The sequence below is a fragment of the Strix aluco genome, chromosome 12 (assembly GCF_031877795.1).
Source record: "Strix aluco isolate bStrAlu1 chromosome 12, bStrAlu1.hap1, whole genome shotgun sequence".
Lineage (NCBI taxonomy): Eukaryota > Metazoa > Chordata > Aves > Strigiformes > Strigidae > Strix > Strix aluco.
Window position 1 is genome coordinate 26,095,216 of NC_133942.1, and position 22,679 is coordinate 26,117,894.

At 41.0% G+C, this 22,679-nt stretch overlaps 1 protein-coding gene across 1 annotated transcript in view; it reads right to left on the reverse strand.

Annotated features, from left to right (window-relative positions):
- Positions 1-3,419: 3,419 nt before the first annotated feature.
- The window catches only part of RFX7 (regulatory factor X7), a 53,591-nt gene continuing 34,331 nt past the window's right edge, over positions 3,420-22,679 (reverse strand). The window contains exons 5-9 of the mRNA XM_074837237.1: positions 18,194-18,314; positions 15,442-15,522; positions 14,630-14,837; positions 11,632-11,927; positions 3,420-10,728 (exon numbers count right to left, since the gene is read on the reverse strand). Coding sequence (XP_074693338.1) covers positions 7,414-10,728; positions 11,632-11,927; positions 14,630-14,837; positions 15,442-15,522; positions 18,194-18,314 — 4,021 coding nt within the window. The 3' untranslated portion in view covers positions 3,420-7,413. The remainder of the gene's footprint in view (positions 10,729-11,631; positions 11,928-14,629; positions 14,838-15,441; positions 15,523-18,193; positions 18,315-22,679) is intronic.

Genomic DNA, 22,679 nt, shown 5'->3' on the forward strand with positions numbered 1-22,679 from the left:
CCACTGAAAATTTGATTCTATTAGGCATCATCTAATTAGATAGTGTGGATAGGCAAAGTTCCAATGATACGCAACTTATCATCATCCATATGAAAGCAGTTTATTAAAAGGAAGCTGACAACAGAGGAAAGATGAGCCACAGGGACAAAAATGGACCTTTTTAATGATTGCAGAGCTGAGGCATTACCAGATATAGAAAACTGGTAGGCAGGCCCAGGAAGAACAGACTCAGGAGGAGCCACGACAAAGCCGCTGGAGAATAGATATGCAAATGTTGCAAAGCAACACATCTCAAGTATTTACATCACTAGTAGGGTAGCTCCTACATATTCAAAGCACATAGCAGTAATGTTATGATCTATCAGGAACAAAAATCACTTGGTTATATATTCTGCATTGTATCAAGGTGGTCTTCTGTTTCGGGTGTTTGAACACTGCAATCTGCAGAATGAAACTGTCGTCTCTTTAGCACTGTATGTTTTCTAAGCAAATTTCTCCATGTTCTCAGTTCACTTTTGACTTGATTGATCTGGCCTTGCTTAGTTCATATTCTACCCTTTTTTCTTTTTTTAAGAGGTTGAGCAGAAAAAGCAAAAGAGACTAAAATATTTGAAATTTTATTAGGTAACCTTAATTATACACTAGGAGGTGCTGGCTTGTTATGATAGCAGTAACAAAGGCACTCAGATTCTATCAAGTACTGCTTAAAAAGCCATTTGCTAGAGCTAACACTAAAGAGAGGACAGTACAGTCAGTCTTACATCCTTTCAGATCCCTCACCTTCTGAAGCTTCTGAGGCTTCTGAAGCACATGCAGATCCTGCCAGGGGAAAGGTCACCTCATTTTGGTTATTTCAGCTATCGTAGGACTTTCTTACAAGTAAACAACTCTGTTCAACATTTCTACTGTTAAGCAGGAAGGACGTTCACATGAGAACTTCTTGCTGCACTTTCAGATAAAGGCAAGGCCACACCAGCGGCATAATCGCCGGCACTGAGTGGGAGCTGCCTGCAGGCTCCTGGCCAACTTTACCCTGCAGCCAGGGGATAAGCACAGAACAACACAGGGACAGCTGTGCAGGCCTGGACCTATTCAGGTTAATTGTTAACTGTTTTGTGGATCACTAACTCCTGGATGCTTAACGGTCTTCTGGTCTGGGTGACTGCAGGTAACTATTAGAAATGCTATGCAGATTAAAAGTTTTACATGAACCACTAAGTTTGCAAGTTTTATTGCACTCGCTTATAAGCATTACTCAAACATCTTAAGTGTACCATCAGGTCACTGCTCATTTCTTAAGTTTGGAATCACTTTCCAGAGCTATTCCACAATTTGTAAGCCTCACTATACATTTTTCTTGTATTTCCTCTCCTTATCCAAGCTTAACTTGCGCTGTTTGTAAGAGGGGGAGGAGGGCAGCAAAATCCAAGCATTGGTTATCTCTGACTTACTATCAGAGGAGGCCTAGATAATTAAAAATTTGCTGTCAAATGAATTTGATGATTATCAAATACTATCCATAAACTTTACCTGAGTGAGAGCAGCCATGCTACACAGTCAGATCCAGTTAGGTTACTCAACTCTCCAGCCTTGATGCACATGCTGACAAAGTGAGGTTGGAAGGGAGCTCCAGAGGTCACCTAGTCCACCCCCCCAGCTCTAAATGCCTTGGGTTCAGATTGATCTTCCAGCTCTTCCATCTAGGAGAGTAGCTTTTGCAGAGGCAGTTTATTCTGCAACCACCTAATAATGCAGGGCTTTTTCCTCTGGAGAAGACGGCAGTTATCTGTCTCCAGAGACACTGTATAGACTACACGAACCACTGGCTAATTCAACACAGCAATCCTTATGACCCTAGAGGGGGAATTGTTTACCAGAATACCAGCTGCATTCACACATGCTGATTTATATTTCTGAAGATGTAAAAACATTTCTAAGCAGTTGTTTAGAATTTACACTTGATGTCTTTATTAAACATATAAGCACCTAGTCTTTTTGAAACCTACAAAGCTCACGGCTTCCACATTTTGAGGTATTTTGATCATGCATTTAGTTTCAACATTTCCACCTTCTTAAGTCTTTCTTGTTAGGTCATTTCCATTAAGTCAGATTTGTTTGTTCTTATGACCCTTTTTATTAACCATTAAGGCCAATTCTTTCCAGTCTACAGCTGAAAGGTTCCGATTAAACCCATTATTACTTCAGATGAACTATCGATTTCTAAAATAGCCTTCTATATCTCCTACATTATATTCCATCTCATTCCTTGGGAATTTTTAATTTGCATTTTTTATGACTGTGGAACATGGAGAAAGCTTGTCTGTAAATAGTTCACCGAGAACTCTTTTTTGAGCACCTGAACTTAGAATCCAGTGAGATACATTAATAGCATTCCCTCCAATGTCATGTTACAATTTATCTGTCTTTCTGATGCTCTTTCATTCATTTTGTCTCATTTATATCTCCCCAATGATTCTTTTTCTTTGTTGATGAACGTAAGTGATTTTATACCACCATCAAATCTTGCCACCTGCCAGCTCATCTCAGCACCTCTGTAGTCTGGGATGGAGTCTGTTAACCAGTGCTATCTTTCTGGCATGAAAACCTGAGTATTTTCTCGTAGCCAGTTTCTGCTTTGTGGCAATACTTTTCCATCATGTTCACATAGACTGTGCTGGGAACACTGCTGGGTTTACATACAATTTTACAACCCAAATAAAGGACTCCATAGATCAAAACAGAGCATTTTCCCCTGTATGGCAGCAAGCCAAGCTGCGCCATAACACTACCCTGTAAGAGTGCTTTACTAGCATCAAAAAGCAAAATCAGCCAAGCACCGCCACTGCGGATGGCTCTACCTGCAATGGGATGTTGTATGCCCCACCAGCAAGAGCCACCACCCAGACATGAAACGAACACTTTGACCAGCACCCACGCCGGGATGAGTGCAGCACAGAGGAGCTGCACGTGACAACAACTCTAACCAGCACAACTATCACCACCATGTTCTGAAGTACAGCCTCAGCCAAAACACGATTTTAACGTTTGATGGCAAATTTGAACTGTCAGGTTCAACCGTAGGCTGCAGCTGCTTTTATCTCCTAGATGTAATAGTATCACCACACAAGTACTTTCCACGTAAAAGGGACACCTAGAGAAATGGAATATAAAGTGAATGGTCAGAAGCCCGTTACCACTAACGCCTCTCAAGAGACCACTCTGAGAGCACAGGCTGACCAAGGCATCCCAGCTAGGAAGATTCACCTTCATGCTCAGCTTTACGTGTATAACTGGGGTCAGCAACTGCAGCAAGTCGGTACAGCTGGGCAGCTGCGATCTGTCTTTGCACAAACTAGAAAGCTCTGTATTTTAGGTCAACCTTAACACACATTTTCCATATGAAGAAAAAACTCCAGAAGTAATTTTAATATAAAATGTTTTTATTGTTTTTGAAAACATTTAAAAAACAATTTTTGAGCACTTTCAATAAAAAAAATAACTGAAATGCTACTGCAATATTCAACTACTGTAGTTTCAGCAGTACAACAGACAACAAAACACTGGGGAAGAGGGGAGAAACTGGATTTCCTGCACTAAATGAAAACGTGGAACAGGGATTTTTCTTTCCTTACGGTGCAGTAAATAAAGCACAGTATAGTACAAGACTATTATATGAACCTCAGATGCACTGCACAAGAAACGCTTTCCTTCTTTTCAGTTCAGAAGTCAGTGCTTATTGCAATTATTTGCAAATTATTTACTTCATGAATTCTTATCATGATAAAATGATGCAAAAATGATTTTCAACACCAGAACAATAAAAAATAATCCAAGAAAGGAACATATTCAACAATAACTAAGCTGAATTAGTTAACATAAAAAAGTAAATAACTTGTGAATAACTATGCTCACCTGGTTAACACTGGACCAGTTTCAATACAGCAAAAGAATAAAAAAAATAAAAGTGGTTACAGGAATATATCTAGTACTGTACAAGATTAAGTCATTAACACTCATGCACGTTTTGTGATCATGTATTAACATGGTGAAGCAAACTAAACTTAATTTTTCCTGCTGTAATATTCTCATGTAAGAGAATAAGAAATAGAAATATCTCATTGAGATCAATGCACATTGCTACATAAGACAATTTCACCTGTCACTTTTAATGACATTTTGCCTTTTAATAATGAAACACATTAAAAAGATTTTTTTTGTTTTGCTTTTTTTTTTTTTTTTTTTTTAATCTGTGGGCCGTATTTGTTGCATTTATCCTAAGGAATGTGCCTGCCACAGGTTCAACAGAATTTTAGTGCAATATATGAACCCAGAAAGTTTGCTGGACTAACCAACCAACCAAATTTAAGGTGTTTGCCGCAATACTGTACACACAGTACAAATTCACTAGTTCGTGTAGTTTAGCAAAAACTGCTATCAAAATAATTTATTTCTCATGTTAGTAGGAAGCCAATAATGTAAACAAGGGGTCAGAACTGTCTCAAATTCTTAGTTTTGGAGTATCTGACACAGACAGGCTTCCATTTGTTAGAATCACAGAATTTTCCTTTGGGTATTGCATACTTTGGTGTGCAGTAGTGCTCCGTCTCAATGTATAGTAAAGAACTAACTAGCACTAAGTACAGGGACCTAACATTATTAATTATAACACCAACACACAAACACCTCTAAAATAATACATACCAATGTACAAAGCTGTGCCTGTGCCTTGGATTTTTGGATTTTACTTGAAACAATCCTTATTGAATTTAACACTTCTTAAATTAAACATATATTTGCTTTAAATCCACTGATTATAGAATATTTCCGTTAATTAAGTCATGTTAGGCCCAATGTAATACTTGTATTTAAAAATAATTTTAAACGCACTTTTAAAAACCTTTGGTGACGGCTGCATAATTTAGAACGCATCAGCTTTAAATCGACTCTTTTCTAAGAAATGTTCTTAAAAAACTAGTGGGAGTTAAGCAAAATCTTATTTCCCCCAAGCTCACCTCGGTCTCAGTGTTAGTGACCTGGACGTGAGGCCAGCACGTCGTGCAAGCGCACAGGCTGCTGCAGTGGTGTGTGGCCTCTCCCCGCAGTGCCAGCGCTCACCTCCTCCCCCGTCACCCAGTCACAGTGGTGCTGGCACTTCACACAGGGGCAGGGCGGGGGGGCAGGGGGAAGAGGTGCTGAGTGTCTCTCAGACCCTGTGAAGTCAAACAAGTAAGAGGATGTTCAGCACATCTCTGCCAAAAGGCCTCAGGCAGGTACAGAACTCAAGCCCTGCCTTCAGCAACTTTAGTCTACAAGAAAAATGGTTCAAGCCTTACTGACAGACATCTGGCAAGATAACAAGAAGGCTACCATGCAGTTTTAAATGGCCTCCCCATTTCCTTAACAAAACCTAAAAGGGTCAGTTGGTCTTAAATGAAGCAAAGCAAACTATTGCACATCCACATGCTTCAGTGAGGGATCTGAACTCTCCAAGTTTGTTCCTGACGAAGTGGCAAAACTTCTGATGCAAGCACAGTGAAATCAGGCCCCCATAAGGTGCTACAGCTTGGCACAACTGTTTGTCCCTGCAGAAGAGGCCACAGACTGGTGATGAATTGGGGCAAGAGCAAGAGAAGCCATGGTACAGAAGCACCTCAAGTGCCAATGCAGCAGCACAAGTTGAATCAGCACTGCCAAAAAACTTGACCAGTACTGGGATCTCAAGTCATTAGCAAAAACTGAAGAAACAATAGACCACCAAGACAAACAAAAAACCACTAATCACCAAAAAAATCCGAGCATCTTCCCCTTAAGTAAATCTAGGGGGGGCTTATTGTGCCTCCCCCTTCATAAATTTATGACCGCTCAAAGTAGTAATGCAAGAGAGGAAAATGTTTTCTGCTGTTTTCTCATTTGTAAGTGTCAGTTCACAGGAGAAATAATCAATCTTATACTAAGCTTGAGGGATGGTATCCTAGCACCCTCAGTGCACCACTTCTTTTGTAAAAGCTGCCTCTGCATGTCCTCTTTCTAGTATCAATGCCATGGCCAGTGAAGTACCTCACTCTTCTGACCATTAGAGAGATCCGTGCCATGCCGGTAAAACAAAAGGTCTTTTTTGGTTCAAGTGAACTAATGAGGCAGAAGTCTAAATCTCATTTTCCAGAGGGGCAGCTAAGGACTTCTAAAACAAAATAGATTCACCAGCCCTGGCAAATCACTTATGAAAATGAAATTCAGGCTTCTAAAAGAGTACGTACTTCTTTTAAAAGAAGTTTTACCAAAAGAAAGATCACATGTCTTACTGTGTATCTGTAAAGTGCCTGGCAGTATTATGGCTCTATATGAAATATTTTTAGATCAACCACATTTTCTAATCTTTTAATCATCTTTTGTTTGAGAGAAAGAGAGCAAGCAAGAAAGACAGAAAGGCTCAACCAACTGAAATACAGAGAAAAGAACACCTTCCTACACCCTCCACTAGGTTAGGAAAGAGCAAACTTAAAAAACAAATCTTTAAAAATAGTACTTTAATGAGCTCCAGCAGCTCCTTTATTTAAAAGAGAGGGAACAGATCTCATTCCTTCTCTAGCATTGATAAATAAACAGTACCTATCACTTCAAAATAGGGTGTTATGCTTAGATTAAATCTCAGTGCTCAAAAATCTTTTCACGTGAATTTTACCTAACATAAAAACACTGAAGTGACAACTAAAATATCAAGTATGTCATGAATATTAATGGATAAAATAACTACATAGATTTATTTCTCTTAAATAAAAAATTTAGTGCATCTTTCTTTTTCCTTGATCATTCCTGTTAGTTTTTCCTATCTCTGTGTTTTACTAGAGATGTTAATGGCACCAGTGCTACAGAGACTTCCCACAGTTCACCACTGAGCAGTGCTCAAGACAGCTACTCAACAGCCAGGCACCTGCACGTTCCCTTGTACCCAGTCCCCACCACCTATCTATTTGCAGGCACCCTGCATTTCAAACCTGAACGACAAAGGTCAGTAAGGATCATCTACGAAGAAGTAACAAGCAGGACAAAGTATGGAAACCCTACTAATGAGCTCGACTTAAAAACCTCCCAAAGCCTTAACCACAGCTGTCATCGCTGGCTGGCTATTAACCACTTCATTATTTGCTACAGTAAGAAATGTTGAATGGGAAACACTATAAAATTTAAACTTTAATACTGGCTCTTTGATAGCCCATCACCTTCAGAGATTTGTTTAAAATTGGTAAGACTGCCTTTTCCCTGCTGAAGAATGAGCAACAGGTACAGCAAACTTTTTAAAAAATGCCACAATACATAGCAAGTGTTTCTGCTGCGGGAGGCACTTCCATTAAGACAAATACAATACGTCTGTCTTTTAGATACAGTGTGCTACATACATATTATAAAACAAGATTAACCCAACATTTCAACAGCAGGATGATCTTTACTCTCCATCCACTCAAAACCTGATGTAGTCATTGAGTTAATGGATTCATTGCAGATTTGTTGAAACAAGGGGTCATTTTTTAATTCCTCCAGTGTAGCATCATCGTCTTGTCCCTGCTGACGACCTGGATCAAACAGTAGATTTGTGTCTAAAGTGTTCAGATCATTAATGCTGCCTGAGAGCTCGGAAGACAACCTGATGTCGCTGGAAAAGACAGATGCAACATTATTGAGATCTGATGCCACCTGATTCACCAGCTGCTGGTTTGTTGGCAGACTGTCCTCCCCTAAAAGGTCTTTTACAGTGCTGCTGAAATCTAATTGCTGCTCTCCGATGTCTGATTGTGCTTGGTTATCTCCAGAAGAAAAACTGATCTGATCGGTGCTGCTGTTTTTTGTGAGGTAATTTGGTGTTTGGAATTCATAAACCGAAGTGCTGGAATTGATCATATTTTGCGGGTTGGCACTGGGAAAAGCGGCGGATGTCTCTAAAATCTGAGTGAGATTCATCCTGGCTGTGTAATTTGAGGGCATGTTGTTCATTCCCAAACCTCTCACTGCATCATCGCTATCAGAATCCAGTTTGTTTAACAACACATTGGTTATTTTTTTAGTGTTTGTTTGTTTCTGAAGAGACGGGAAGGCCGTCTGCATCATCACAGTCAACGGGACTGACTGGCTTCTTTGCGCTATGTTATTGGCACTGGTGTCTGCATGGATATTAGCAAATACATTGTGAATTTCAGGAGTCACTGGACTTCCAAAAGGTGTCAGGTTAGAGCGTGGTATATTTGAAACAGGGTAGACAGTGCTTCCACTGAGATTTCGCTGGCGATGGACAGCGGGGCTCACGCTCCGGCATCTCAGACTGTTGTTGAGAGAGGAACCGGTTCCTTTGTTGTCCAAAGGAGCAGGAACAGCAAAGCCCTCTTGCTTGGTGGTGCTGCTGACAGGGGCTGCCTGGTGCTGCACAGGCGAAACGGGAGTCACGCGTCCGAAGTGAGTGTCGTGGTGGCGCGGCTGAGACTGGTATGACTGGCCAGGAACGGCAAAAGCGTGAGGTTTCCTGAAGCGATCTTCCACCAGCTCCTGATAGCTCGTGAGGATGCCGTGGTTTGCAACCGACGAATTGCTAACACCACCGTAGCCATTATTCATCCACTCAAGCTTGGTTTTGTCGGGATGGGTAGCCATAGGCCGCTGCATTGGCTTCACGGGGCTGCTTGATATAATGCTGGCGTCATGGTAAGCCATGCTGGAGCTGATGGGTGTAAATGCAAACGGGTTTCGGCATTCCACAGGACTTGGGGGGACACTGCTGCTGCAGTTCGAATGCGGCGTGCCGATGGGCGTGTGCCGGCTGCTTCCTAGAGCACTGTCGACGGGAGTCGTCTGAGCCAGCCTCGAACACGGGCTCTCTCGGGACATGTTCTGAGATCCAGCGATCATTTCAGAGGTGGGTGTCGGAGTTGGGGTGGGGGTGGGTGTGGGGGTCGGGGTGGGGGTGGGAGTGTGAATTGGAGTGCTGTTGTTATGCATCGAGTGGTAAAAGTGCGCGCTGCTTGGGTGAGATGACACGGGAGCTCCTTGAGCTGCGGTCTGACTCTGAAGAGCCATCCCTAGACAACCACCATACGGATGGGAATTATTCATGGACATTTGCTCCTCCATGAGCACCAGCTCCTCCACAATGCTGTCCTGAGTGAGGTCATCATCAAACGAAAAGAAGTTTTCATTTGACTGAGGGACTGTATGTTCAAACTCCTTCAGCTCAGACTGCAGAGGTAACTGATTTGAAGACTGTGCTTGCATTTGACCCAGGGAAGACTCCTGGATCTGGCTCTGTAACTGCTGGTTGTACGCATCCTGCTGTATCCCTTCACAGTGCACTGGCTCCCATGCCGATTCCTGTAAGTCACTGGAGCCAGAGTGCCCTGCAATAGTCATAACACTGACCTCTTGCTGCTGTTCACAATTCACAGATGCGAAGTCGGAGGTTTTGGTGATATGGTGCCATGTATTTGGGTTAAAGCTGCCATCAGATTTTGAATCATTTTCTATGATAAACATGTTTCCTTCCAATTTTACTTTTATATCCGGAGATGATGCTGATGCAAGCTGCTGTCCTAAAGTAGAATCACTGCTATTTAAATTGGTGCTCAAAGAAAGGTCTGTTGCTAAGCTTGCTGCAGCTGCAGAAGGTACAGGTACCTTCACAGGTACGTTGCTGGGAATTTGAGCAAGCGTTGCTGTATTGTCACTGTTAGCTAATGATCCAACCTTTGGAGACTTCTTAACACTGTTTCCTTTTTGACCCTCCACAGCATTACCAGCTGAAAGCTGCTCCACCAGTGGTTTCTTTACAGGTGGTACCTGGGCATCTTGAAGTGTAGAAGGTTGTCGCTTTCTTGGACTTTTAGTGCATGTCTTCTCTTTAATCGTAGACTCGCCAGTAGGAGGTGAACTGATGCTGGTGCTGGACAAGTTTTGACTGGCAACTGAGAGCTTTAGAGTGCTTTGATTATTGCCTGCTGAAGAAACTGGTGTGATCTCAATAGACTGTGTTTTATATTTGGTCCCTGCTTCTTCAGCTCCCTGATCACAGCCCTTAACTGGTTTTGCCTCCATGACATCATCAGCTGAAACCTTCAAGGTTGCAACCTCAAAATTAATTAGTTGAGCAGGAGGCACATCAGGGGTTGCCTTCATGGATTTAGACACGTCAGAGCTCTCTTGGCCCTGTACTGAGTTCTCATCCAGCAATGCTTCTGGTTCCATTTTGATCTTGACTGCAGGTGCAGCCACAACAGTGCTAGGTTTGGATCCTGGAGACTGAAGTGAAACAACAGATCCGTTTTTGATCTGTGGACCAGTCCTCCCTTCTTCCACTGCTCCTGCACTACTGCTAACTGAAGGTGTCTGTCTGACGGGCACACTACTGCTGCTTGGGGCAAGAGATATTGCTGTCATTTTTACCACATTTAAGGAATTCACATGTGGAGCGGGCACAACAGTCTTGATCGGGCTACTGGTAAAGAGCACTGTCGTGGGAGAGCGGATGGTGAGAGCACTGGTATTTGCTGGCTTCGGTAAGATCTGCGGGTAGCGATGCCGGGCAGAGCGGTCACCAACTGGGCTGGCAGGAACGTTCTGGGGAGTCTTTGGTGACTGCTTGACTGATTGCATGTGCTGAGTGACCACCTGAACGTTGAGCGGCAGGACCTTGCTATCAGACGATCCCATGGGACTTGGAGACGTCACCAACTGCCTGGTCCTCGGCACCTGTAGAGAGAGACAAAAGGTGTGGCGATGAAGCAAGGAAGTCCCCAAAGCCCACAGACCACCTCGTCCCCAAGTATTTCAGAGGTGAAGAACAACACAGCTCAATACAGCAAAGCTAGTGAATGTCAGTTTTAAACAAAACAAGCTCTTCAACTATATACAAGACAATTTCTATTTGCCTGCCTAAGAATTAGCAGACAGATATGTGGCCTCAACTTTTAAGGCATAAGGCGCTGGTCTACACACTACTCTTCTGCTAATGAAAGGGTCGTTCTCATACAATCCTTCACCACATGGACCAAAAAGACAGACATACAAAGGTTAAAGAGGAGAGGATGTGCTCAAAACACTGCTCATTGTTAAGGTTTCAAAAGCGAGTTAAATACAAACCCACTAACCAGGCAGAAAAATTGGCTTACCTATTTAAAATCAACAACACAGATAACATCTTAAAAACAGATAACCTTCCCCCCCAGCCCAGTTTTGTATGGCTGAAAGACAAAAGATGTTCCATATTACAGACATTCATGCAAAAATAAAATTGTTGCTGCCACTAAACGTGCTGGGCCGATGAAAGGCAATTTAGATTCCATATTAGGGGCTCAGTGACCCACATGACTGATATCAGCACACTTGTCTGGTTAAACTTCATCTCAAGGGCAATTATTCCCACACAGAACCTTAATTATTGCTAGTTGAAATCCCAGATCAGAATTCTGCTGCCTCTGTATCAATCCTGTAACTCATGTGGTATGTCACAGTCACTGGGACAGAAAAGCATCAAGGGACCTGAGCCCTTCAATGAAAACCATTTTTCTGTCCCACTGACACCATTGCTTAGTTACTGGCAATTTACAACCCTTTTTAAGGTGGTTTCTCTAGAGATTTTCCGGAGAACATTACCGGTATTGGGCTGGGGACAGCTGCCACAACAATGCCAATAGGCGGAGGAGACAGAATTGCAGGACTTCCATTAGATATACTGGTCACGCCATTGGTCGTGGTGCCTTCTGTTTTCTTTGCTGGAGACTCTCCTGGCAAAGGAGACTGCAGTTTCTGTTCTTGCTGCTTCTTCTGGATCTTACGCTGCAGCTGCTGCTTGGCATCAACAGGAGATGGCAGAGTTTTCACTTGTGGTTGAAAGGAATTACTTTCAGCAGTAGGTATAAAAGCTGAGGGCTGGGGGATCCCTTTTATTCCTGAATGTAAATGAAGTATGAATACATATATTCATATACAATAAATTATTATATATATCACTATAATTATTATAATCATTATATATTATAGTAATAAAAGAGGAAGTATGAAACCAGACATACCCTGTCTGCTGTAGTGCCACTTCTGTATCTAACCACACAGAATACATGGAAGGGATCTCCACAAGCATTCTGGGAACACCTCCTCCATGAGGTGCTCCCATCCACTTCATGCTCAAATCTATTCAGTGTTTCAGTTTATTTCCACATTTGTGGAAAAACCTCCATCTGTTAGACAAGCTGGGCATTAGCTGCTAAAATACTATGTACTGGCATCTTGTTTCCAGTAATCCCAAACTGCAACTTCTTTGTCAGCAAAATCTAAAAAACAATGCATTTCATTTAACTGACAGTAGAGGGCAGCAGTTATGTTTTAGATGAACCTTTAAAATTCGTCATCCGTGTTTTTGTTATTAATGTCTAAGACAGCTTTAAAAATGAAAAAGCCTTCCAGAAAGCTGTGGGTCTGTGTCACAGAGGAGGAGCTCTAAGCAGATATCTAATAGTCAAGGCATTAAACACAATGCACGTAATATCAGAATGGATCCCAACCCGTGTGTGATCAGGAATAATGGCGAAAGAAGGGCAAGAAGAGAAGTGTCCGGGGAAAAAAGAAAAAAAGGAGGAAAAAGGTGAAAAAACTATGGAAATTAGAACAGAACATTTTTTACTGGAGACAATCCCTTTGCTCATCACAAGCAAGTGGTACTTCCAGGGAGAACAACATGGAGTTAGTCTCATCTGTGCAGCTGGTACCCATCTCCCTTACAAAAACACATCACATTCATGATCTTTTGTTTATTAACAGTCAAGAGGATTAGCATGCTCTCTCAGTGACCAACTAACCCTGTTGAACTGCCCTTCTAAAAATGCTTTAACACCATTTACTTTACACTTTGCGGGTTTCACAGTTTTTAAAATAACTCTTAATTATAAATTAATCAACACCATTTTAGGGCAAGCATTTGGTTTTAGATACCCAGTACATGCTTAGGAACTGTGCTCTGAGAGCCCAGTCTCCCAGCAGGTCAGAGCACCATGAGAGCTTGAACACTCCAACATATCTCCACTTGCACAATTCCTTCTTCACAGAGCAGTGAAATGCACAAATATATTGCCATTGATGGAAAACAATTCATCTATGTGGGTTGAATACTGAAGGCAAATTTACGAGAAAAAAACTCAACAAATTTTTCTTTGAGGGTAAAAGTTTGCTTTTTCCTCAGTTAAGACACAGAGACACTGTAGCTCCTTGCAATGAAGCGGAATGGGAATATTTTATTTAGCATTCTAGAAAGAACCTCTCCTGAAATGACTATCCAAGCCAGAGGCATGCACTGGAAGTAACTGTCCTTTTCCTTAAAGGAAACCATCTTGTCTTGAAGGAAGTAAGGGGAGAAACTACGTGAGTTGATACATATACCCAGTGTTCATTCATGGCAAGCAGAATCAACAAAGCCAAGCGACAACAGGTAAAACAGGAGTACACAGGCAGCAAAATTTGCTACTGCCACCCCTCAGTTCCAAGTTGCAATAAAGGAAAGAGAGCTTGAAGGAGAAAGAACATGATCCGGAAGGGGATCACCCCAGCGTACAGCCCTGACCACCAGTTTCCATACGAAATTGCCTGTCTCGACTCAAGAGATTTGCCTTGATCTAAACGCATTCTGCTTGACAGGCCTGGGCAGAACTTCCCAGAGGGAAGTCTGAGGCGCATATTGTGGACATGCACTTCCCTCCTCATCCATCGTTTTTGTAATTTACTTCATCCACAGCCACAGAAAACCACTTCAAATTATTAAGCGACTGATTTTGAACATGAAGAGGGAAACAAAGAACATAAAAGTAGATGTATGACCAACCACATCAAATGTAAGCTTTCCCAGGGATTGAATAGAACAGGAATTCATCTGATGTAGCAAAATACAAAATAACTCTTCTCTTTACCTCAATCCTTAATGAAGATTTGAAATCGAGTGCTGGAACCTCAGTCATACAACTGCCCCTGGAGAAGGCTCTCCTGTCCCTCTCAATGCTCCTCAAGCCCTTACTTCTAATGTGATCAATAACTGCAGCAGCTGACATGCTTGTACTACCTGACACTGACCAAACATCGCAGGAAAATCCGCATCCAACATATCAGAAATGCCTGTAAGAAAATCTGCTCTTGAGAGAAAATTAAGACAGACAATTGTTTCCAAATCAGGGCAAGTTATCAGACAGAAATACAGCTACACCAACGGTTTGTCTACAAACCAGCACTGTACTGGCACTAAACTCCTGAGCAAAGTACATAAATTCAGTTTATGTACAATTACTTACATGGCCTGAAGTGCTTTAAAAGACATGGGTCCTCATTGGAGGAAATGGGAGAATCACAAACTAAACTGGAGACCACTGCTTATTTTCAGATCTCTTTACCCAGACTACCAGCAAGAAAAGTAATTTGCAACAATGTGGACTAAAATCACATAAATGCATGCTCAATGCTCAGAGTCAGCGTTTAACATTTGCCCTGAAGAGAAGTGCTTCCCCAAAGTAAGATGTTATTACTCTTAACAAAACAAAAACAAAAAACCCAAAAAAAAAAAAAAAAAAAGAGAACCGTATTTCATTGATTCAGCATTAAGTTATCTCATTACCTGCTGGTGCTCCTGCCATTACTGTTAAAGCTGCCATTGACTTGGTACCAATATAGTGACTTTTTACAAGGAAACGAGCCAATTCCAAGACTGTATCAAAAGGCTGGCTCAGCACTTTCTGGGCCCATTCACAAACAAGCCGGCAGGCCGCAGAGACTACTTCCTCATCAGCACTTTGCAGCTGCCCAGACGGCTCTGCCCCATCCAACTAAAACACACAAACAAAGGAGGAAAGGTTACTTTAATTATTAAGGGTCATTAAGGCATGAACACAAAAATGGCAAACGATGATCAGAAACACACAAAAAGTTGAGTAGTATGATCACTTTTTCATGAAATATGGAGAATGAGATCACAACATCAATATAATTCAAAATGAAATGTCTCAACATTAATCTACTCATTGTTTCCAAAGGCATTATATGAAGCTGACATTTCTGGAAGAAAATTGTAGAGAGAATCCTAATATCTGGACCACCAACAATTGATCACTGGGCTTCCTCTTCCCTAGCATTTACTTTTTTTAAAAAAATACACACAATAAAACCAAACCAGAATCAGAGTTAAAAAGATATAGCTTGTGGGTGGCAACACTGTGAAAGTCTGCTTCACCTCCTAAATTATTTTTTTTAATAGCACTGCAATTTGTTCTGAACTTTACAGAACAACATCAAACCATGATTCAGAACGTAAGTATTGTAAAGAAAATCTTAAAATCTACACAGCTCTTTGTTTTGAAAGCTGCGGACAGAAAAACAACATCAATGTTAATTCGCAGAAATATATATAAAATAAGCAAATATATATCATACCCCATCTCCAGTTTTATGAAAGTCAAGGTTGGGCAGTGTTGGCATATGCACAAAAGCCTTCTTCCTCAGTCCACTGTAGCAATATGTGAACAAGAATTAAGGTCTAAATCATGTCTGCTTGTTAGCTGGGGGATAGGAAGGAAGGGCAGTAATTCCTCTGATACCCCTCATAAGCTTTATAAGCAAACTCAACAACAGATCTAAGAGTTACTGTTACTAACATAGTCTCACAGCCAGCCAGAATCAAGAGCCTATAAGCGGCTGTGTTCTGGGGCAGGTCACTGGGCTTCTCCATCTATGCAGAGAGCAAGTGATGCTAGGCATGACAAATTCCATTTGATGACTTAGAAGAACCACTAAACCACACCAAGTAGTCTCAATTAGCTATTCAGTATTTAAATCATTAACATAAGTTTGGACTAAACTCCCTTCCTAAACCAGGCCTAAAACCAGATGAAGAATGCATTTCCAAAAGTTAATTACTATTAAAAAATGTGTTCCCAAATTTAGGTTTTACTTAATTATGAGTTGTTCTGGTTTGCCTCTTTTTGCTAATTTTCATAACATTTCCTTCTCCTAAGGGACTTCCACAAACTGAAGAAGTTCCCCATGACAGGATAAAATGACTGATGAGGACATTTCTTCTGAAGATTTCACACAATTTTTGTGGCTCTCTCCCCACCCATGATAATTCTTCTGTAAAAACATAGACACAAATACCCAGATTTGTTCTTACCTTGATCCCATCAAATCAATATACAAAAATATACTCCCTCCATTACCCTTACTCACTTGTTTATTGGTCTAAAAATCAAATCAGCCTTTTTTTCTCTCCACAGCATTACTCTAGGAGTTCACATACAATGTCTCTTCTCTGTAACATGCAAATCCTTTTCAGGATCACTAATTTTTCACGTTCTGTAAATATGTCTGTATTTCTCTTTCCCAGACCATGGAGTTTGCATTTGCTTGTGCTAACCTGGATGGAGCATAATTACAATAAAATAAATGTAAGTAGGCTAGGTATTAAGGTAAGCGTGAGATAAAGTCACATTTTAATCATTCTGAATCAGAAACTTAGGGAACAGAATTCAAAGAGATGCCCTTGGTCAAGCTACAATTACATCATGTGACTTCTTCCTTAAAACTTCTCTAGCTCTATCTAGAACATCACTACCAAGTTTTGGACTCCACTAATAATCCAACACTGTATTTTATGAAACAATTTAGTTGACACATAACTTCTCCATTTATTACTGCATGGAAGGTTTCTTCCCCTCTATGGAAGACAAATAATTCTGGGCTACCTGCTAGCATGTAATTCTCTCTGTAAGTGCACGCTTCAGGTGAGACCTTGGCAAAGGCCAGTATTACAGTGTGCCCGTATCATTACTGCTAGTTCTTTGGAGTGGTTTTTAATTAGAGCCTACAAGCACCTTGATGCCTTTTGCCCTTTTAATGCTCTCCCTGCCCTGCTTACTGCAGTGGCTTTGCCCACTCAGCACGTCAGAGGAGCAAGAGTCGACCCTGGGGGATGCAGAGGGTATTACACTACTTGACGATGGTTTCTACAGATTCTCAAGGGAAGCATGATTCTCAACTTGGAAAAGACAAAATTCTTGCTGATGAAAAAACTTACTTTGAAAATCACTATCAGTTTTTCCTTTTTAATGGAACACTTCAGCATGCTAAAGACTAGACAAACTGCAGCTGAGTCTCAGAAAAGCCTGAGAAAAATTCACATCCTTGTAGCCTTTAGATTTGATTGCTGCATTCCTTTCCCAGCCAAGCTTCTTGCCTCTACACTGAAGCAGCAGAACCACCAGTGATATGAGCAGACTCTTTTGCATAGCATTTGCCTCAAATTCTTCACAGTGGCAGCCTATTAGTTGATAAACTAATCTGTCCCAAGATCTGTGTATAGTTCTCCCCATAACAATTATGTCTAGTTACACTATGATAACATCAGTTTTTAAAGTATTTTAAGGTTTGTTTTAAGTTACAATTAAACGGGGTGGTGTTTTTGTACACCCTCTGGGATGGACTAACACAGGGAAGGAGGCAGATTCCAACTTTGGGCAGAGGGAACAAGACTGAAGTCAAGAGAGAAACAGTGCTCCCCATCCTAGAAGCTCTTGCTCTGAATTGTCTTTGGTATCTCAGGTCTGCACCATGCAGTGAAGGAAGCTGCGTCCCCTCTGACAGCAGGACAAGGCTCGGATTGTGCTTTCCAAATCTGAAGTCAGCTTTTGTGACAACTTCCCAGTTCCCTCTTCTCTTTCAAGCCATGCTAACAGTTGAGGAGAGGCAGGTTTATGAAATATCTGTAGCACAGCTTAAGACAGATCTTTGGCTTTACAACTAACTTTTAGATTACTGGTGTGCACAAGTATAATATAAAAGCAAGAAATGTTCTGATAATTCTGAGCTGTACAACAAATAAAATACTAGTTACTGCACATATATAAAGCAAGTTCCTTTATTCCAGTATCTCCCTTTGCACTAAATGATAAAGCTTCTTTGATTCCTCACTGCTGTGACAACTAAGCATCAGAACCTAAATTTAAGTACTTGTTTCCAAAGTTATATCTTGCAACCTAACACTACTGCAATTAATAATTTTTAAAGAATGTTGGGAAAGTGTCTGCATTTCTTATTTAACACTACTTCTACATTTAGCTGGTAGTTAAGCTATAATGACAGATGTTCTCCAGGCAAGTGCAGAAGTTATTGAGAAGAGTTCTAGCAAAGGATATTTTGATTTGCCTCTTGTGCCTAGACGACGGGCCTTCATATTTGGAAAGACATTTTTCATGATCTTTCCAAAGTCAGCAGCACTTAATGGGTGGTAGCCAAGATTGTCACAATAGCTCCTGCAACAGAGAGAAAGAAAGCGTGAATGGAATCAAAGTCAATACAAGAGGCCAGCCTGCATGCTAGACTCCATCAAAGGTTTTCAAAAGAAAACACTTATACCCATCCATATTTAGAACCACATTTAACATTAATGAAGCTATCCACAACGAATTGAATGCATTAAAAATGTATGAACAGAGCTATTAATACCATAGTTTTTGCCTTGTTCTCTACCGAGTTCAAAGACAAGTCATGTGGAGACATAACAAGTAGTGGCATTATCTAGAGCACAGTTAAGATTTACTCCACAACTTAGTTCGAAGCGTAGTTTCAATTCACTTATTTGAGGACATAATAAAAGCAGAGACATTGTTCTAGCCTGACATATAGCTTGAGTGTGGCAAGGCCTGAAGTCCTGCAGCAATATTTTAAAGCAGTAGGTAAGAGATCTCAGTGTCCAGAGAAAGATTCTGCCTACACACCTTCAATTTAACAGTCCTTAACAGAACTAAATTTAATAAAACATACCTTCCCAGGGAACCCGCTTCACCTTTATAGGTGTAACATAACCATGTATTGAGGACCTAGTCCTATTATCGCAGTACCACTACTGAACTGTGAGAGCTGCTTAATTATAGACATCCTTATATTCATTAACAGTCCTAAATTAACAGAGATTTCACCTGCCTCTGCAAATGTAGATCTTCATGTCACTGACTATACAACCTGATGATATAGGGGAATAAAGCAACAAAAGGTAATTATTTTGCTAAGTTTACTTATTCCAGTAAAATGGGCACTGTTATCTGTCTTCAGTTCTCAAAAACAGCAGAAGGAATTTTGTTTCAACATCTATTCACATGTTTCAACATCTGAGATATCTAAAAAATATCTCCTTGAGGCAGACAACAAGAATTGTTGATTTTGCTGCAAAACGTGAATGATCTGGAAAATCACAAACATGTGAAAGCAGAGGAGAAAACTCGTAACTGTTCTGGAAGGTTTACCTACACAGCAAGTGCTTAAGGCTGCACGAGGGTATGAATGCCATATTGCCTTTTGTTCAAGTGCCTTGTGGTATTTCACAGATATTAATGTGCCCAAAACGTTAAAGCGTTCTCATTCAGATTTCCTACAGTCATAGAGTCAGCAACAGATAGCAGTGATCTCCTTTCCCATGAGAAGTCCTACCAGCAATACACAAAAACAACCTGCCTCTGAAAAGATGACTGTGACTGTACACAACCCTGTGTGGGCATCAGCAGGAGAGCAGAAAAACAATAGCTTCATACACCACGTTGCCTGCTACTCTAATCAGGTACATACAGGCAAACAAAGACAGACACAAAGAACAGAAAAAGCAGCATTCCTGAAACAGATGTTTCATTCCCAGCATCACCTAGTAGAAACAGTAACAATTAGCAACGGCATTTGCACCCAAATAGGCCAGTCAAAATGTCTTCTCTGAAAACTGCAGCTCTATAGAAAGCAGTATATATTTCTTGAGATACTTCCACTGCATTTATTTTCTCTGTAAAAATACTAGTTATTATACAGCAAGTACCTGCTGCTTTTACCTTGGCTGTATGTAGGTATCCTCCACTTTAAAACTACCACCACAAATATAATGACTTTGATGATGATAAACAGCAAGTTTTATGCTATTTGGTTCTGACATTTCCCTGCAGAGCTTGTGTACACCCACCTCCCCCAGCTACCGGGCCAAACCAGGAGATGTTGCCCACAACCTGGTGTACAGGCAGCCATTAGTCTAGTTTCTGTATGGGACATCAAGGTTTTTATCCAATTTACATACAAACATACTTCATTTCAATGCATCTCAGTCACAAAATCTGGATTCTGGACGTGTCCATTTGAAGTTAATACAATGGAATACTTCTGCCTTGCTGCACTCTCTTAGGAATCAGACACTGATTTACGTGTAATACATATATCTCTGTGCATTTTTTTTCCCTTGCATCTTGCCAGGCTCCAATGGATTTTAACTTGACTCTGGAAATTCCTAAAAGGTGGGTCTTTGTCACTTACTGATGCTGATTACCGGACTTTAAGTCTCAAATAGCATGCAAAGGAGGGCTCTCTGAAATTCTCTGCCACACTCAGCAGTATCTTTGACTGAAAATCTACATCAGCAAAACAAAATAAAAAAATAACCCAGCAAAACAGGATTAGGGACCTACCAATCAATCAACTTTAAAGTTAAAATTATTCCCTCCCTAAGAGAAAATAAATAAAAAAGGAAAAAAAAAATCCATTCCTCAAGTCTAGCACATCTGTTTCAAGACAATTACTTGCTAGCAGCAAAACACACAGTTACATGGTCCCCTCGTACCCATACTGGCAGCTCCTGCAAGCTTGTGATTTCTGAGCTATTATCATGTAATTTCAGTTTTCAGACAGATCATCCCATACGGCCCCTCCTCCTCCTGGCTTGGCTGAGAACCCTCCATGTCCATCTGTGGTCTCTCATTGACTTGACAACACATACCAGGAGTTCTTCCCTGGAGCTCTTCTCTCTGCTACTTGCACTCTTGGCACATCTCTGAGCCCAGGAGCTGTTTTGCTTATTTGAAGGGTGGGTGGAAAAAAGATGGGGGAGGGAAGGTCTGCACAGAGACAGGAATGACAATGGACATGTGGTTGCTTACGTTCCTTTGTACAGAGCTCCCCTACGTGATAAGGAGAAAAGGCCTTTTTTTTTTTTTTTTTGTTAGGAATTAAAGATACTCAAGACATAAAATATACTTGGGAGTGCACCTGAATTAAACCACAAAAGAAGATTAACCAAAAAGCCAGTGAAGACAGTCAGGCTATGCAGCCCAGTTTACATAGCTTCCTGGGCAGAAAAATCCTTAACAGCAAATGATAAAGGACCTATTGCATGAAACAAAACAAAGATCTTGGCTTATCCAATCCAGCAAAACAACTGGTCTCTAAAAATGGGTTAGAGCGAAGAAACATAGGAAGAGGTTGGCTCTCATTAAGCTGATGAACAATGCTGGCACAGAAATGAGTCCTAAAAATCAGGTAGGATGGAAATGAGATGTCTGAAAGCCATTAGAGAAGTGAAATTGCAGGTCACACTCCCAAGAGCAGCAGCAGAGGTGGAAAACAACTAGACAGAGTTTGATTGGCTTTTAAAAGGAACATATAGGTAGTTGCTTATGACAGAGAACTGGACTTTACAACACAATAGGTCCCATCCTTTTCCTATCAGGGAGTTTTATATAAAAACATTGATTAAGTGCTATGAAACAACATGAGTATGTATCTTGTGTCTTATTTAACAGACACGGTGTTCCTATACCTACCACCCTCTTCTGTGCTAGCTTCTGAATATTCTCCTAATTTGTTGGTTAACATTCTTAAACTTAGTGCACATAAACTATGCGTCAGGCAGCACTGAGTGGCCCAGCAGCCAGTAAAGCAAGGATTAATGATTTACAGTCTAAAGGAAAGAGATATGGGATGACTCAAAGATCTCCTAATCCATATTAAGCATAACAAGTGAATCTTCAGGGCACCAAACTTAAATACGAATGACTTCTCTTCCTTGCGTCAGTGCAATAGAAGCAAGATAAGAGGGCCCAAGTGTTTACTGGAGGCTCAACAAACCATTTTGTGGGCAAACAGGGATTTTGTCTGTGTAAGTACTGCAGGACTGCATTTAAGACTAGAAATCCTAATTCTCTAAACTCAGCTAATCCACACCTGGCTGACTCCAGAAGGGTGTTTACCAGTAGGGAGAAGATACCCAAGTAAAACTGACTTACAAGAAAACACTGAAAAGATTTCATGGGAAGGAGCATCCATTCTCTGGAGGCTAGATAACACGGTAGGCAGCTCTGCATCAGTTCCCAGGTTTTCCAGACTGTATTTGCCCATAACTCCCAGAGGAAGGTGGCAGAAGAACCGTGTGTTCCCAACACAACACAGTTTCTTACAGCCCAACGTATTCTGTCAGTGCAAGTGGCATCACAACACCAACAAGAGAGGTGAACTATCTCTCATCTACCTCCTTTCTGAAATTCAGCTGCAAGCTCTCAACCTTCCCAAGTGCTACTGCCTTATATTATGATGAATTTTTCATTAATTTTCTCCCTTTCAAAAGGGAGATGAATCCATTCACTTTTATCCAGTTAGCGATGTGAATTCACAATTAAATAGAAGAGTAAGAAAACAGAAAGAAGAGTCAATCACTGTGTTGAATAAGCCTAGCAAGAAGAGGCTACTGAAACATGGAAACACTACCAACACTTGCCAATAGTGGACTTGTGTGGGGTGTAGGCTTCTGTCTTTCCCTCTTCATAGAAAAAAAACCATGAAAGGTGATGCAGAAGTCCAGTAGTTTTGCAAGATTT